The sequence below is a fragment of the Balaenoptera ricei genome, chromosome 7, assembly GCF_028023285.1.
Source record: "Balaenoptera ricei isolate mBalRic1 chromosome 7, mBalRic1.hap2, whole genome shotgun sequence".
NCBI classification, from domain to species: domain Eukaryota; kingdom Metazoa; phylum Chordata; class Mammalia; order Artiodactyla; family Balaenopteridae; genus Balaenoptera; species Balaenoptera ricei.
Window position 1 is genome coordinate 38,747,955 of NC_082645.1, and position 14,328 is coordinate 38,762,282.

Here is a 14,328-nt window from a genome sequence, read left to right on the forward strand (position 1 = left end):
TAAAAAAAAAAAAGAGGTAGCTGACCACACAGCCTGTTAAATCCAGCTTGTGAACTAAGAATGATATTTACATTTTTAAATGGTTGGAAAAAAAATTCAAAAAATAATATTTTGTGACATGTAAAAATTACATGAAATTTAATTTTACTGTCCGTAAATAAAGTTTTATTCGAATGTAACAATGCTCATTCATTTACTGTCCTCTGGATGCTTTTGTGCTACAATGGCAGAATTGAGTAGTTGTGAAAGAGACCATATGGCCTGCAAAAGCTAAAATATTTACTCTCTGGCCCTTTACAGAAAAAGTTTGCCATCCCCTGTTTTGAGATAACGTGGGCAGAGTATGATTGCTTTGTGGTTATTTAGTAAAGGAGGAAACTTAATTTGCTGTTATTTTCAACAGGTTTCTGAAAAGGAATAATTTACAAAATGGCTACTGTTAATATACAGATGAATAGTAGTTGCAGCCCTTCTTTTATAAAATACAATGGACATAGCGTTAACCAGCCACAGTTTACATGTCCGCTCACACTATTATTTCTTCCATAGTTGAGAAGTCCACAGCACCATTACTGCCACAGATTTTATCAGCTTATAATTATATCTCTGTGCTAGAGCATTGTAGAGCAGCAGTTCTCAAACTTTTTGGTCTCAGAACTTCTTTAGACTTACCCCAAAGAGTTTTTATGTGGTTTGTATCTGTAAATATTCATCATATTAGAAATTGAGACAGAAAATTAAAAAAAAAATTTATTTAGAAGTGACAATAAATCCATTATATGTTAACAAAAGAATAGATTTTTATGAAAAATATTTTCCAAGACAACAAAAAAATTAGTGAAATTGTTACAGATCTCTTTTTAATTGTTTTAGTAGAAGACAACTGGATTCTTATATCTGTTTTTTCCACTCAATTTGTTGTGATACAACAATCCGTTGTGTTGTTTTGACATGAAGGAAATTTGGCCATACACAGATATATAGTTAGAAAAGTGAGGAATATTTTAATCCTTTTTTAAGATAATTGTGGATGTTTTTCTTTGATACTATACCAAAACCCAGCAAGTGTAGTTTCTTTGATATTGTTGTTTTTTTAAGTCAAGTTGATTGAAGTATAATTTACAGAGGATAAAATGTATTTTGTTTGGATATACAATTCTGTGAGTTCTGATTAACCCATATGATCATACAACCACCACCACAATAAAAATGTGGACTATTTCCATCACCCCCCAAAGTTTCCTCATGCCCTTTTGTAATCAGCCCTTTCCCCTCCCTCCCAGCTTCTGATCTGATTTTTTACCCGTGCTTTTGCCTTTTTCAAAATATTGTGTAAATGGAGTCATACAATATGTAGCCTTTTCAGACTGTCTTCATTTTTAGCATAGTGTGTTTGCAATTTATCCATTTGGTTGCAGCTATCACTAGCTCACTTCTTTGTATTGTATAGATGTTTATTTTTCCATTTACCCGTGCTAGATATCAGGTGGTTTCTGGCTTTTGGTGATTCTGAATAAAGCCACTCTAAACATTAATGTATAGATTTTTGCATGGACATACGTTTTCATTTCTTAGGTAAATACCTAGGCATGAGATTGCTGTGTAGTATGATAGGTGCACATTTCACTATAAGAAGTTGGCAAACTGTTTTTCCTAAGTGGCTGGACCATTTTGAATTCCCACCACTGATGTGTGAAAGTCCCAGTTGCTCTACATATTTACCTGCACTTGAGATTGTACATTTTGTTTTTGTATTGGTTATTCCAATCAGTATTAGATCTAGTTTCAGTTTGCATTCCCTCATTATTAGTGATATTGAGTATCTTTTTATGTAGTATTTCCCGTTCATATCTCTTTGATAAAGCATCTATTTGAATCTCTTGCTCAGTTTTTAGAAATTGGGTAGTATGTTTTCATATTGTTGAGTTGTGAGAGGTCTTTATATTTTCTGAATATCAGTTATTTTTAAGGTATATAATTTGCAAGTATTTGCTCCCAGTCTGAATTTTTTTCCTTAACGTTCAAAGAGAAGTTTCAAATTTAATGAAGTTCAACTTACCAGTTTTTTCTTTTGTAGCTCATGTGTTTTGTGTTCTCAGAAATCTTTCATAATTTAGGGTCACCAGATTTTTCATTTTTTTCTAGAAATTTTATAGTTTTAGGTTTCAGTTTGGGTCTGTGATGTGTTTAGAGTTAATTTTTGTATACAGCATGAGCTATGGGTTGATATGAGTTGAGGTTCTTTGTTTTGCATATAGATGTCCAATTGTTCCAGCGTCAGTTGTTGACTTTCTCTGCTAAATGCATTGGTACCTTTGCTGTGTATCAATTGACTGTATGTGTATGGGTCTATTTCTGGATTCTCTGTCCTGTCCTGTAGGTTCATGTGTCTGTCTTTTCACTAAGACCACACTGTCTTGATTGCCAAACCTTTAGTACAAGTCTTAAAAACAAGTAATATGGGGAGTTCCCTGGCGGTCCAGTGGTTAGGACTTGGCGCTTTCACTGCCATGGCCCGGGTTCAATGCCTGAGTGGGGAACTAAGATCTCACAAGCCACGCAGTGCGGCCAACAAACAAACAAACAGGATGAATTCTGTTTTGTACATCTTTTTCAGAATTATTTTGGGTATTCCAGTTCCCTTGCCTTTCCATGTAAGACAAGAGATAGTTTCTTAAAAGTTAGTTACAGTGTGGAATCTGAAACCACTAATGAACTTTTTGTCCTCTGTAATGTTAAAATCTACTTGGCTATCTTGAATTTTGTATGGATTTTTTGCCCATGAGTGTTTTTCAAGCGTCATGCATAATTCACTTGGAAAATATTGGTTCTCTGAATTATATAGACCTTCTAAATATTGGCACATCTCATTATTCTGTATTTAAAAGTCACATTTGTTAATATCACCACTCATCAGAAATTCTTTAAGTATTGGGAAGGTGTCAGGCTAATGGTGGTGGTAAGTACAAATTTTCCAAAATTCTTATTTTTGCTTGAAAACTCATATTTTATTATTGGCAGTGCATACTGTCAGTGTTTTTCTTGAAGTAACAGGTTTACTTGGTTCATTTTGGGAACATTTCTGCCAAATACTCAAGTCTGAATAGCCTTGGTTGGTTTAGTTCACAACTCAATCATGCAAGGGCTTTTTCTGGAGGCAATCATTGCACTTCAGTGTGTAGCAGCAGTGCTTTTGGTTAGTTCCAATTTTATCACACAATATTGAGAAGAAGTCTACTCAAGGGTCAAGATTTTAAAAAAAATTAACAACTGTACTGCTTTCCATCAAGGACATTCTTAAGTGAAACTGGCCTTTTACAGAGAAACCTTGTGATATATGTGGTTGCTTTCTATTATTATGTTTATTATACTTAAAGTACAGAGATTGACCTGGAAACCTGAATCCAATGTTATAACACTAGTAAGGCAGTAAATTATTGACATTTTAGGGAGATTTGAAGTTTCGTATACTGGGAGACGAGACAATCTGTTTAAGAACAAATACAGTTATATTAAAAGTTGTCGTTTTATTATCTTATAGGTGCTATACTTGGTAGATCAGAAACTCAGGAGTGTATTTTCTATAATGCTAATTGGGAAAGAGATAGAACCAATCGAACTGGTGTTGAATCCTGTTATGGTGACAAAGATAAACGGCGGCATTGTTTTGCTACCTGGAAGAATATTTCTGGTTCCATTGAAATAGTGAAGCAAGGTTGTTGGCTGGATGATATCAACTGCTATGACAGGTAAGAACACATTTTATTTTTTTATGATAGTGTTGAATAATTTTCATTTCCTCCATTCCCCCCACCCCCATTTCTTTAAAAGGAGAAAGATCAATGCATGGATTTTTCACTTAAATGTTTCTTTTTTAAGATGGGATTATGAAGACCATTATAACATGTTGTAATGACAAGATATATATTTTAAAGTAAAAAAATAAATATAGCATGTTTATATTTTATCTTCGATATAGTTTGAATAATCTATCAAGTAGTGAGAACTTTAGATAAGAAACATTTCTTTCCATATGTTGTAGGGTTATAGGTATTTTTTAAACACCAATTTTAAGGAAAAAGGATTTTTAAAATTGCTTTAAGAGAGAATATATCTGTTGAAAATCTATCCTGAAGGAGAATAAAGCTTAATCATAGTATTTAATTTCCTTTTAGTTTCCCTCTTTATGTATCTGGAAGAAATTGATCTCACTACATTTCCTTGCAGAGTAGGCCTTTGTTCTTTATCCCAAGAGACATTTTAACTTGACATTCAGAATTACATCAGAACTAACACAATCCTCATAGAAAGCTACATTTTATTTAAAAAATCTTGTTTAAATTGTTTTATTCTGTTGGAAATAAAATATAGTGGATATGTCATTGACTGCCTGTGATCTTTCTGCAAGGTGTCCCTAGATGTTTGGCCGATCACTTAAACTGCCTGGGCCACAGGATTTTCACTGAGGGTGGGTGCTGATGACTGCAGAAGGTACAGAATCCTAGATAACCAGACTTTTTGGAGCCAAATAACTAATACACTCACGGAACTCTAGCTACATCCTGATCCACTTTCAGGGGCTTTAATAGATTACCACGAATCTGTGGTTGATTGGCCATATGTGATTAATAGTAAAATGTGTTGAATAAACTCATGAAAATTGGATTAGCTCCACTTTTGGTGAAAATTAAAATCGTCATTTAGGTATATATTTAGTATTTAGGATATACTTCTACATCTTTGAATTTTCTGGGGATTATTACTCTGTAATTATACATTTTAGCTGTATTTCTGATTATTAGCTTCTTTATTAACAGAGGTGATCATTAAGTGATATTTGCTGTTATGAAAGAGTAAGTGAGCCACTAGGGAAACAGTATAGATGTTCCTCAAAAAATTAAAAATAGCAGTGATATAGCAGTTCCACTTTTGGGTATATATCTAAAGGAAACGAAAACACTAACATGAAAAGATATATGCACCTCCATGTTTACTGCGGCATTATTTACAATAGCCAAGATGTGGAAACAACCTAAGTGTCTGTCAGTGGATGAATGGGTAACGAAAATATGGTCTATGTATACAATGAACTGTTTTTCAGCCATAAAAAAGAAGAACATCTTGCCATTTGGGACAACACTGATGACCTTGAGGGCATTATGCTAAGTGAAATAAATCAGACGAGAAAGACAAATACCATATGATCTCACTTGTATGTGGAATCTTTAAAAAAAAAGAAAAGAACCCATATATATAGAGAACCATTGGTGGTTGCCAGAGGCCGGGGATGAGGGGTGGGCAAATGGGTGAAGGGAGTCAAAAGGGTATGAATTTTCAGTTATAAAACAAATAGGTCCTGGGGATATAATGGGAGATGTGATGTAATGGTGACTATAGTTAATAATACTGTATTGTATATTTGACAGTTGCTAAGGAACTTAGCAACATTTAAGTAAATCTTAAAAGTTCTCTTCACAAGAAAAAAAAATTTGTAACTATGTGTGGTGATGAGATGTTAACTAGACTTACTGTGGTGATCATTTCACAATATATGCAAATATCCAATCACTAGGTTGTATACCTGAAACTAATGTAATGTTATAGCAAATTATATCTCAATTTATAAAAAAAGAAAAGTTGAGGAAGAAGTTAGGGAAAAAATGAGGTTTGGAGGTCATCTTTATTCAAAACTGTCTTTATTAATTAGTTGAAATCAGGGATCCCTGTTCTTTTTATTGTAAAATGCTGCTGTGCTTCTCACCTAAAACCAGTATTACTGGATATTAAACTTTGCTAGATAATGTGAGTGAGTTGTTCAGTGCAAATGCCTGCTCTTTCAGTGATAATTACTACATCAGCTTTGTTTCTAGGGGTTAAATGCCAATTTAAAAGTATGTGAATTTCTGCTTTTATGTTCTGAATTTGATTAAAAAACAAATATTAAAGGTAGTAACATAAATAAGAGAAAGGAAAAGAAGATTCAAGAAATGTCAAAGTGTAGAGGAAAAGACAGTGGTAAAAAGAATGAAATTGAATGGTGAAAAGTATTGATAATTTACTTCAGTTAACTAGGCTAGGTATTTAATCACGTTAACCTATGATTTGATTCATGTTTCTAAATATTAAATTTTAAATGTGTAACTTTCTCTTTATAAATTGTTAGAAATTTAGCTTTCATTTGTCCTTTACTTTCTACTAAATAGACATTGGTATAGATTTTATTTCAAAGTTTGATTTTATTAAAATTGCCTTCTCCCTGAAATTTCTTGAGCTTTTCACTTTAGAGTTAAATTCAACCTTGTTACTCTAACAGCCGTTATAAAAGTTCACAGTTGATTTGTAATGTGTCTTTAAATCTACCTGATGTTATTAGCAGTATTTAAATATCTGATTTTAAAAACTAGGTATAGCTATTTTTTTAGTGGTTGATTAGGATTTAATCTAGATGCTAAACCCCTATCTTTTCAGTAACTCAGGTCCTATATAGAAGGCTGCCTTCCCCCTACCCCCTAAATCAACCCACCTCCAGTCAGTTTTTGAGTTACTAGGGCCTGTATGTTTGTTGTTACATATTGCTCTTGTTGCTTATCCTTAACCCTGTTCATTGTGTTCAGGGAATTTAAATCTTCTGCAAAAATGGCTTAATTCCCAAGCCTGGTTTAGGTCTCTGATGTTGAAATATGTTCTGCCACGAGATATGAACAGGAATTATTTTGTGCCTGTGTATTTATATGTATACATAGGCGTATAGGTATGTATTTCTATGTGTACACACACATACAGTTTTTTATATATAGTGTTGAGTTATTGTATTCATAAAATGGGAAAGCTATATTTCCTGTAAGTAAAAGCACTCCTAGACCAAATTTCTTCATTGGCTTTACGTTCCTCTTCAAGCTTTTCTACTAATTAAACAAACAGTGAAAAAGATGGTTGCCTTAGATTGATCATTAAAAACCAAATTAAAGAAGTGGTTTCAAGGAGCCAATGTGATTGTTACAAAATCAGCTCTTGATTTATTTTTCTGATGAGATTTAATAATAGGATTCAAGGAACATTTTTGTCTTTTAAGAATTGATTATTGAATATTAATAAAAATCTCAAAGTTGACTATAAATGACTTATTCATTATTTTATCTCTGAGAACTTTAGAAAAACACCTATTGTAGATTCAGAGTAATAATGTTGATTTTAATTATTTCTCCTCTTTTTGTTTATAGGACTGATTGTATAGAAAAAAAAGATAGCCCTGAAGTATATTTTTGTTGCTGTGAGGGCAATATGTGTAATGAAAGGTTTTCTTATTTTCCGGAGATGGAAGTCACACAGCGTAAGTTCACAGGGAAAATGCATATGTCTGTTCAACTAGTAGATTGAAAACAAAGCATATTTGTGTTGATGGAATAATTTACTCCCATCTTCTCCTACTCTTTATTTTTTCTCCTAAAATTTGACACTATAATAAATATTTACCGTGAAATTTTGTCGACCAAATCTGAGTGGTTTTCTTCCTCCTCTTTTCCACAGCTACTTCGAATCCAGTTACACCAAAGCCACCCTATTACAACATCTTGCTCTATTCTTTGGTGCCACTTATGCTAATTGCGGGGATTGTCATTTGTGCATTTTGGGTGTACAGGCATCATAAGATGGCTTACCCTCCTGTGCTTGTTCCAACTCAAGTAAGTTATTGTCTTGTACTTTGTGTTGTTTTAGATTTTACATTTTAAAGAAATATTACTGTGGTGAAACCACAGTAGATTGTTACAAATCATTTTCCTTTGGAGTTAATTTTTGAATATTTATTGTCATGGGAACTATAGCTAATTTTGCAAACTTATTAATTTGCTGTGTCCTAATCTTAAGGGTTGAAGTGGAGTAGAATAAAGAGTATTCCCATTCCAGTTCTTCTTTGGAGAGTTTTACTGTCATTATAGTACTTTAAAACGTGGGATATACTCTGCTGTCTTTCTTGAGAAGTAATTGATGATGGAGAAGTGATGTTATAGCCCTTTCTTGCCCTTATATTTTCTCCTCCATTCCTAAGTTGTTGTGTCTTTTTCAAAACTACATGCCAAAAAATCCTTTTAACCATGGTGAGGGACCCAGTAAGGTAACCAAGAATGTGGGATAGAGAAGTTTCACAAAGGCATCAAGAGGATATATCTATAAAATTGTTGTTGTAGGGAAGAGGGGCAACAGTTCTCATCATGTGTTGTTTGTAGTTCCAAGTATATATATTTTTATTTGCAGCATATCAAACGTGTCCTGAAGTCTGAAAACTTTTTTAATGCCCTTGATTCTCCCTCCCTCGACACCGAATATATCTGAAAATATAGGTGTGGTGGGTAGGTAGTCAGAATAAATTCATGAAGTTTTCCTCACTATCATGTGGACAGTTGGAGCTGATTCAGTGCTTTACAAGGACTTTTAATATAAGTAGTTAATATTCTACAGGCAGAGGAAAGGTGATAACTTTTGGTTTAATTGCTTGAGATGTCTTTAAACTCACGTTTGTGTTTCTTTTGACTCTTAAGATCAGATTACCTCAGCCTTCTAGATCTCTTGGTTTAACTTTGTTTCTCTAATACCACTAGGATTAATGGTTAAAACTTCGTAGAAGAAAATGGTAAAGTCTTATAATTTAATGACCAAAACAACTTCTTCACTTTAAGCTTTATTTACATAACATATTCCTTTCTCAGTGCTTGAAGCAATCTGTTGGCATTAGATCATTTATTGATCCCTGTAATCTTTGTAAGATGTGTATATGGAGAAATAAGCCCAAAGGTAAAACTCCTCATTTAGTAAATTAGGTAAACACACTATTTTGTACAGCTGAAATATTTTAACTTTTAACATTAGTAGATAACTTGTAGATTTGTTAAAAATCACTTTTAAAAGTACTTTAAAATTTTAAAAATTTAGTGCCTGATAAATATATGTAGTTTACTCCAAAATGTCCATAGAATACACTTTACTTTCTGTTGGTGGTAACTATTTTTTATTTAACATCTACATTTAAAAGAATGAGTATTTACTGTTGGTGACATGCATTGATTTGTGAAGCTGTCTCTTTCAGTAACGTAAGAGCAGTTGCCTTTATTAGGATCACCAGCAGAAATAAATGTGGGAGCTAACTTCCTTCTAAACCTCCAGTTTGAATGTAATCATATCAATTCAGAAGTCTGTGATGCTGGTTCAAAAGGAGAGTTATGGACAAATGCAAATTAAATTTGACACATAAAATATATTGATAGGGGGTTTTAGGAAGCTCCGTTTTACTTACTTTGATGGTGAGTACAACAAAATATTTGTACAAAGACTATTTTAAATGTATTTGTGCAGATTGTAATGACATAAATAACGATGCCACCTTGGGCTTATATAATTCTATTTTCAAAAATGATTATTTCCTGTATGTGATTTTGCAAAGTAGTCAGTTTGCTTCATAGAGATCTACTTTTTTTTGTTTTGTTTTCTTATATTGTCTCTAATTAGTGATTAAATTGTTGTGAATTTAACACAAAAAGAAAAGAAAAGAAAAAAAAAGAAAGAGTATTTAGTAATATAGTAGTGTCTAAATTTACCCTGGATTTGTGATATGATAGAAACAAACTGGAAACTACATTTAAAAACAAATTTGTTAAATTTCTTAATAGAACTTTAAAAATAATAATGTAATCCTATAGATAACATTGATTTATATAAAATATTGGTAAAAAAGTGTGGTTGGACATTTTTATTTAAAGGGCTGGATATCATATATTTGAGGCCACTTTATTTAGAAATGCTAATTAATTCAAGGGTTTGGATTTTTAGAAAGGAAGGATGGATTATTATTCATAAATAAGAACTAGGAATGCTCAATGAGTATCCATCTCTGTGGGTTTTAGATATTTGTTGCAATGGTTAATGTTATTGTACACATTTATTTAGGGTTTGTGTTGTTCTCTGGTGAATTTGCATGAATTGTATGAATTACTGAAAAATAAGGAAGGAACTTTAAAAGGTTTTGTGATGGAATGACCTGGAATGGTCAGGCTTTGTTATGAAAAATTTAAGACATGCCTGACTTTATGCTTTCCTTCTGTCATAAACTGTGTTGTGGAAAAGGAGCATTGTCATCAATGTGGAACTTCATATATGTCATCTTTCACTGTTTCAAATGGTATAGAGTCATGCTATAAGTCTCATTTTTGGTGAGAGGTTTATGCAGACTACTTCTGCAAGATTACTTAGTGGCCATCTTGTTACAAAATGCTCAGTTTTATTTCTGCTTCAAAAAAATGATTGTTAATTGTATCAAGCATTAACTGAACATTTACAGTGTGCTAGAGTACTGGTAAGTTACGTAGATGTATTAATATATATATAAAAAATACACAAAAAATACATAAAAATTTCCCCATGATTTCCAAGTTTTGACCAGTATGTAAGGATCATCTTTGGAATTTGTTAAGAAATACAAATTCCTGGACCACGCCCCTGAAAGTATGGAATGGGGCCTGGGATATTATGATTCTAGTAAGTTTTCCAGGCAATTCTGGTGACCAGCCAGGTGTGGAAAGGACTGATCTGATTTTACCTCACAGGGTTGTTTATGTAGTGTTATAATCCCCATTTTATAGATAAAGAAATTGAGACAGAGCAAAGCTCACAAGTATCAGGGCTGGAATCTGAACCAAGGACTCTGACACTAAAGCTTTGCTCTTACTGCTTATGCTGTTCTGCCTCTCTTTTTTCAGAAAGCAGACGCTTTTGCTGTTTCAGATAATTCGGTAAACATCCCTGCCATTTCAAAATCATTCTAAGAGGGAATTTATTTTCCTATTTTGGGATGTTATGTAGTTTGACTGCTAAAGTGAGCAATAACATGATCACATTGTCTCACAGAGGACAGAAGGGGAAATAAACAAGTCATCTGTTTTCCATTAAAATTTTTTTAGCACACATTTTAGAATAGGGTTTATGAACATTGATTGGGTTGCAGGTAAAGATTCTTGTGCTTCTGCGTTGATAGTGCCAATGCCCTAGCTATTCAAGACTTTTTTGAGGGACAGGAGAAGTAGGTAAGGGAAACATACTACACATTTGAAGTCTTAAGGTGTCTTCTGCATTTCACCCCATATTCATGTCCCCATATTCAAAGTTTAATTTCAAGACCAGTTAGGAAAAGATCTTACATTCTTGTTGTGCATTTCTGCAACAATCTTCCTTCTAATTTCTTCACTTTTAGACAATGACATAAAATTTGTCATTCTCTTTTCTTAGGGAAACTTTTTCTTAAAGTGTTGGCTAAAGGCTGGTGATAGCTTATTGGTGGATCATTCCTACAATAAGAACTATATTTGAAGAGAATTTACAGTGATTCTCAGCAGAACAAGCTAACGTTACATATACTGTGCTCATTCATTGGTCTGATCTCAGTCTTTTATTTATTCTCTTTGTGGGTAAAAATCAGTCTTACGGGGTATTCTGGAAGACTAAGACATATCTACATACATCTCTTAATAAGCTGGTTCTGGCAGTTAAATGGTAGGATTCTTTATTTCTAAGACATCAAGTTGTTTAAAGTTTCTTCTGGTTTTGTTAGTATTTTGAAGAAGTGATACAGGGATATACATGCTTTAAAATCTGGTCTTTAATTACGGTTCTAATGTATTTTAAAATAAAAAATATTCTAAAATAGATCTATCATAGTTAAAGACATAGAAAAAAGTAATTGTGCTTTTTTTTTTTTAAGAAATAAACCATTCTTCTTTCTTTATAACCTGTAACTACTATGTTTCTAACATTTTTTCATGTTATCACTGTCTTCCCCTCATCCTGGATGAAAGCCTTGGAGACAGTAACTTCTCCTATTCTTAGCCCTGTTATTTATGAACTCCAGTACCTTTTCATCCTTTCTGATCCTGTGGTTTTCAGGACGTTATTATGCTGGAGGCTGAGATTATTTCTGTAGTCTCGTAGCTGGTCTTCTTGTTTCCAGTTCTCTCTCTCCATCTATACTATTGCTATACAGTAACATTTTGCATGTCTGATTATGTTACTTCCGTGCTTAAAAATATTTGAGGGCTCTGAGTGATCCAACAGCAAGAATACAAAGTTTGGAACATGACATGTCGTCTTCCATACTTTGTCTGCCTTTTGATTCTTTTCTTCCATTACACCCTAAGCCATCCATCATATATATCTAGAATGGTATTAGTTACGTGCCATCCTTGAAAGAATTGAGAAAATAGTGCTCAAGTCAGTTTCTCTCTTTTGTGATTCAGATGAAATAACTTAGGTTGAGAAAGGTTCTGGCCATTTGCGAGCATGTTCCATTATCACACTTTATTATAAGCTCCTTAAAGACAAGGTATGTATTGTACTCACTACTGTGTCTCATGCAGTGTTTGCGTGTAATAACCATTCTGTAAGTGATGAATTGCTGAACTGACTTTGTTTCATTTAGTGTTATACTAAGTGATAATGCAGTATACCCAGGAATTGTTTAATAAACATTTTATGTGCTTTAGGACTTTATTTCTTGGGGATAAAATAAGTTGAAGTTTTTCAGGCTTTTATAAGGGAATGCCATTATTCAGGTCTTTCTGTAATCACAGGTGTGAAGCATCCTTTTAATTTGCATTACCTGGGTCACCTTTTCTTTTGCCTATCCTGAAACTGTCTTTCTGTATGTAGGTGGATGCTCTTACAATCTCCAGTAAGTAAATTGAATGCAAACTGGTTTTTCTAGTACCAGTGAGTCACAAATATGAGGGAATTGATGCATTGACTCTGTTAAGAAGTCTTATTGTGGTTAGAGTTAATGTGGTTTCAGTGAAACTGTTTGCATTGCTTTCATAACCATATGTAAGCTTAAGTTTCCTTCCTATAAAATCTATATTTGTGCTGATAAAAAATATCACTTGATAAGAAAATGCAGTTTAGGGGCTAGAAATTACCTACCTTTAACAAGGTATGAAGTTAGCTTCTTGTTAATTTTTGAAGGCTATATAATAGCACTAAAGTATTGCAGCATTAATACTTTTTAAATGACATCAGTCTCTTCAGTCCTGACATAACATTTTCATGACATTTTATCTAGATTTTGGTCTGACTAAAGGCTTTCAGATATTTGGAATACTGAGTTGTGCATACAAAACAATGCTGTTGACCTTAATATTAAAGTAATAAGTAATAGGTTGTCGTTTCACAGTATGTCAGATTACTATCCCCTGAGAAACCAAGCCATCTGTGACAATGCTTTGTAGTATTTTCCTGTTGAACATGAGTTTATATATGTACCCATTTAAAATTAATAAGATACTAAAGGGGTAGCATAACATTATTCAGCCAAGTCAGTTTAGGAGAGTGTGCTGCTTCCTTATTTGGAGAAGATGCAGGGAGAAGTTTACTGAGTTTTATTGAATATTTAATATGTTAGTGTTAAGTTATACTTACAAAATAAATATTACATCTGTAGAAGCACATCTTGAAATAGGTTGATTGCTAAATGGCTGGAGTTTAAGAACACATCTCTCTCTTTCACTTTCTCTTCCATTTAAAAATTAACTACAAATGCTTGCTTGTTATAGCAAGACAAATTATACAGAAAGAAGTATGTCCAAAAAAAGGAGAGAATCATTTGTTCTTCCTCTTTTTCCTTTATCAGTTTCCTGAAATAACCAGTTTTAATGGGTTGGTGTGTATCTTTTGACATCCTTTTCTAATCTCATTTGAGTATATATGTATTTTCTTTTTTATAAACTATAAAATGTTATTCTACAGTTGCTTTCTTTTAACAGTATATTGAGGACAGCTTTTCAGCTTAGTACTTTTAATCTATCTCATTCTGATTGTATGATGTATTTTTAAGTGAAATTTAGTGGTGCTTTAATGTATGCTCATAAGATACCAAAATTTGATGTTTTATTAGCTTAGAGTTTGTGTTAGGTTTCTGCTAAGAGCTAGAACCTACACTTCACATGTAGTTTTTAATTGTATTATTTTAAGATATTTAATGTGGTGGTATATAATTCTACTGCCTAACTCTTTTCTTTTTTTTATAAATTTATTTATTTATTTATTTTAGCTGTGTTGGGTCTTCATTTCTGTGCGAGGGCTTTCTCCAGCTGCGGCAAGCGGGGGTAACTCTTCATCACGGTGTGCGGGCCTCTCTTGTTGCGGAGCACAGGCTCCAGACGCACAGGCTCAGCAGTTGTGGCTCACGGGCCCAGCTGCTCCCCGGCATGTGGGATCCTCCCAGACCAGGGCTCGAACCCGTGTCCCCTGCATTGGCAGGCAGATTCTCAACCCCACTGCACCACCAGGGAAGCC

The 14,328-nt window shown here is 33.3% G+C and overlaps 1 protein-coding gene across 1 annotated transcript in view; it reads left to right on the forward strand.

The window, feature by feature from the left end:
* The window catches only part of ACVR2A (activin A receptor type 2A), an 81,657-nt gene that overhangs the window by 44,561 nt on the left and 22,768 nt on the right, over positions 1 to 14,328 (forward strand). The window contains exons 2-4 of the mRNA XM_059927794.1: positions 3,542 to 3,749; positions 7,221 to 7,330; positions 7,528 to 7,682. Of these exons, the coding sequence (XP_059783777.1) occupies positions 3,542 to 3,749; positions 7,221 to 7,330; positions 7,528 to 7,682 (473 nt within the window). The remainder of the gene's footprint in view (positions 1 to 3,541; positions 3,750 to 7,220; positions 7,331 to 7,527; positions 7,683 to 14,328) is intronic.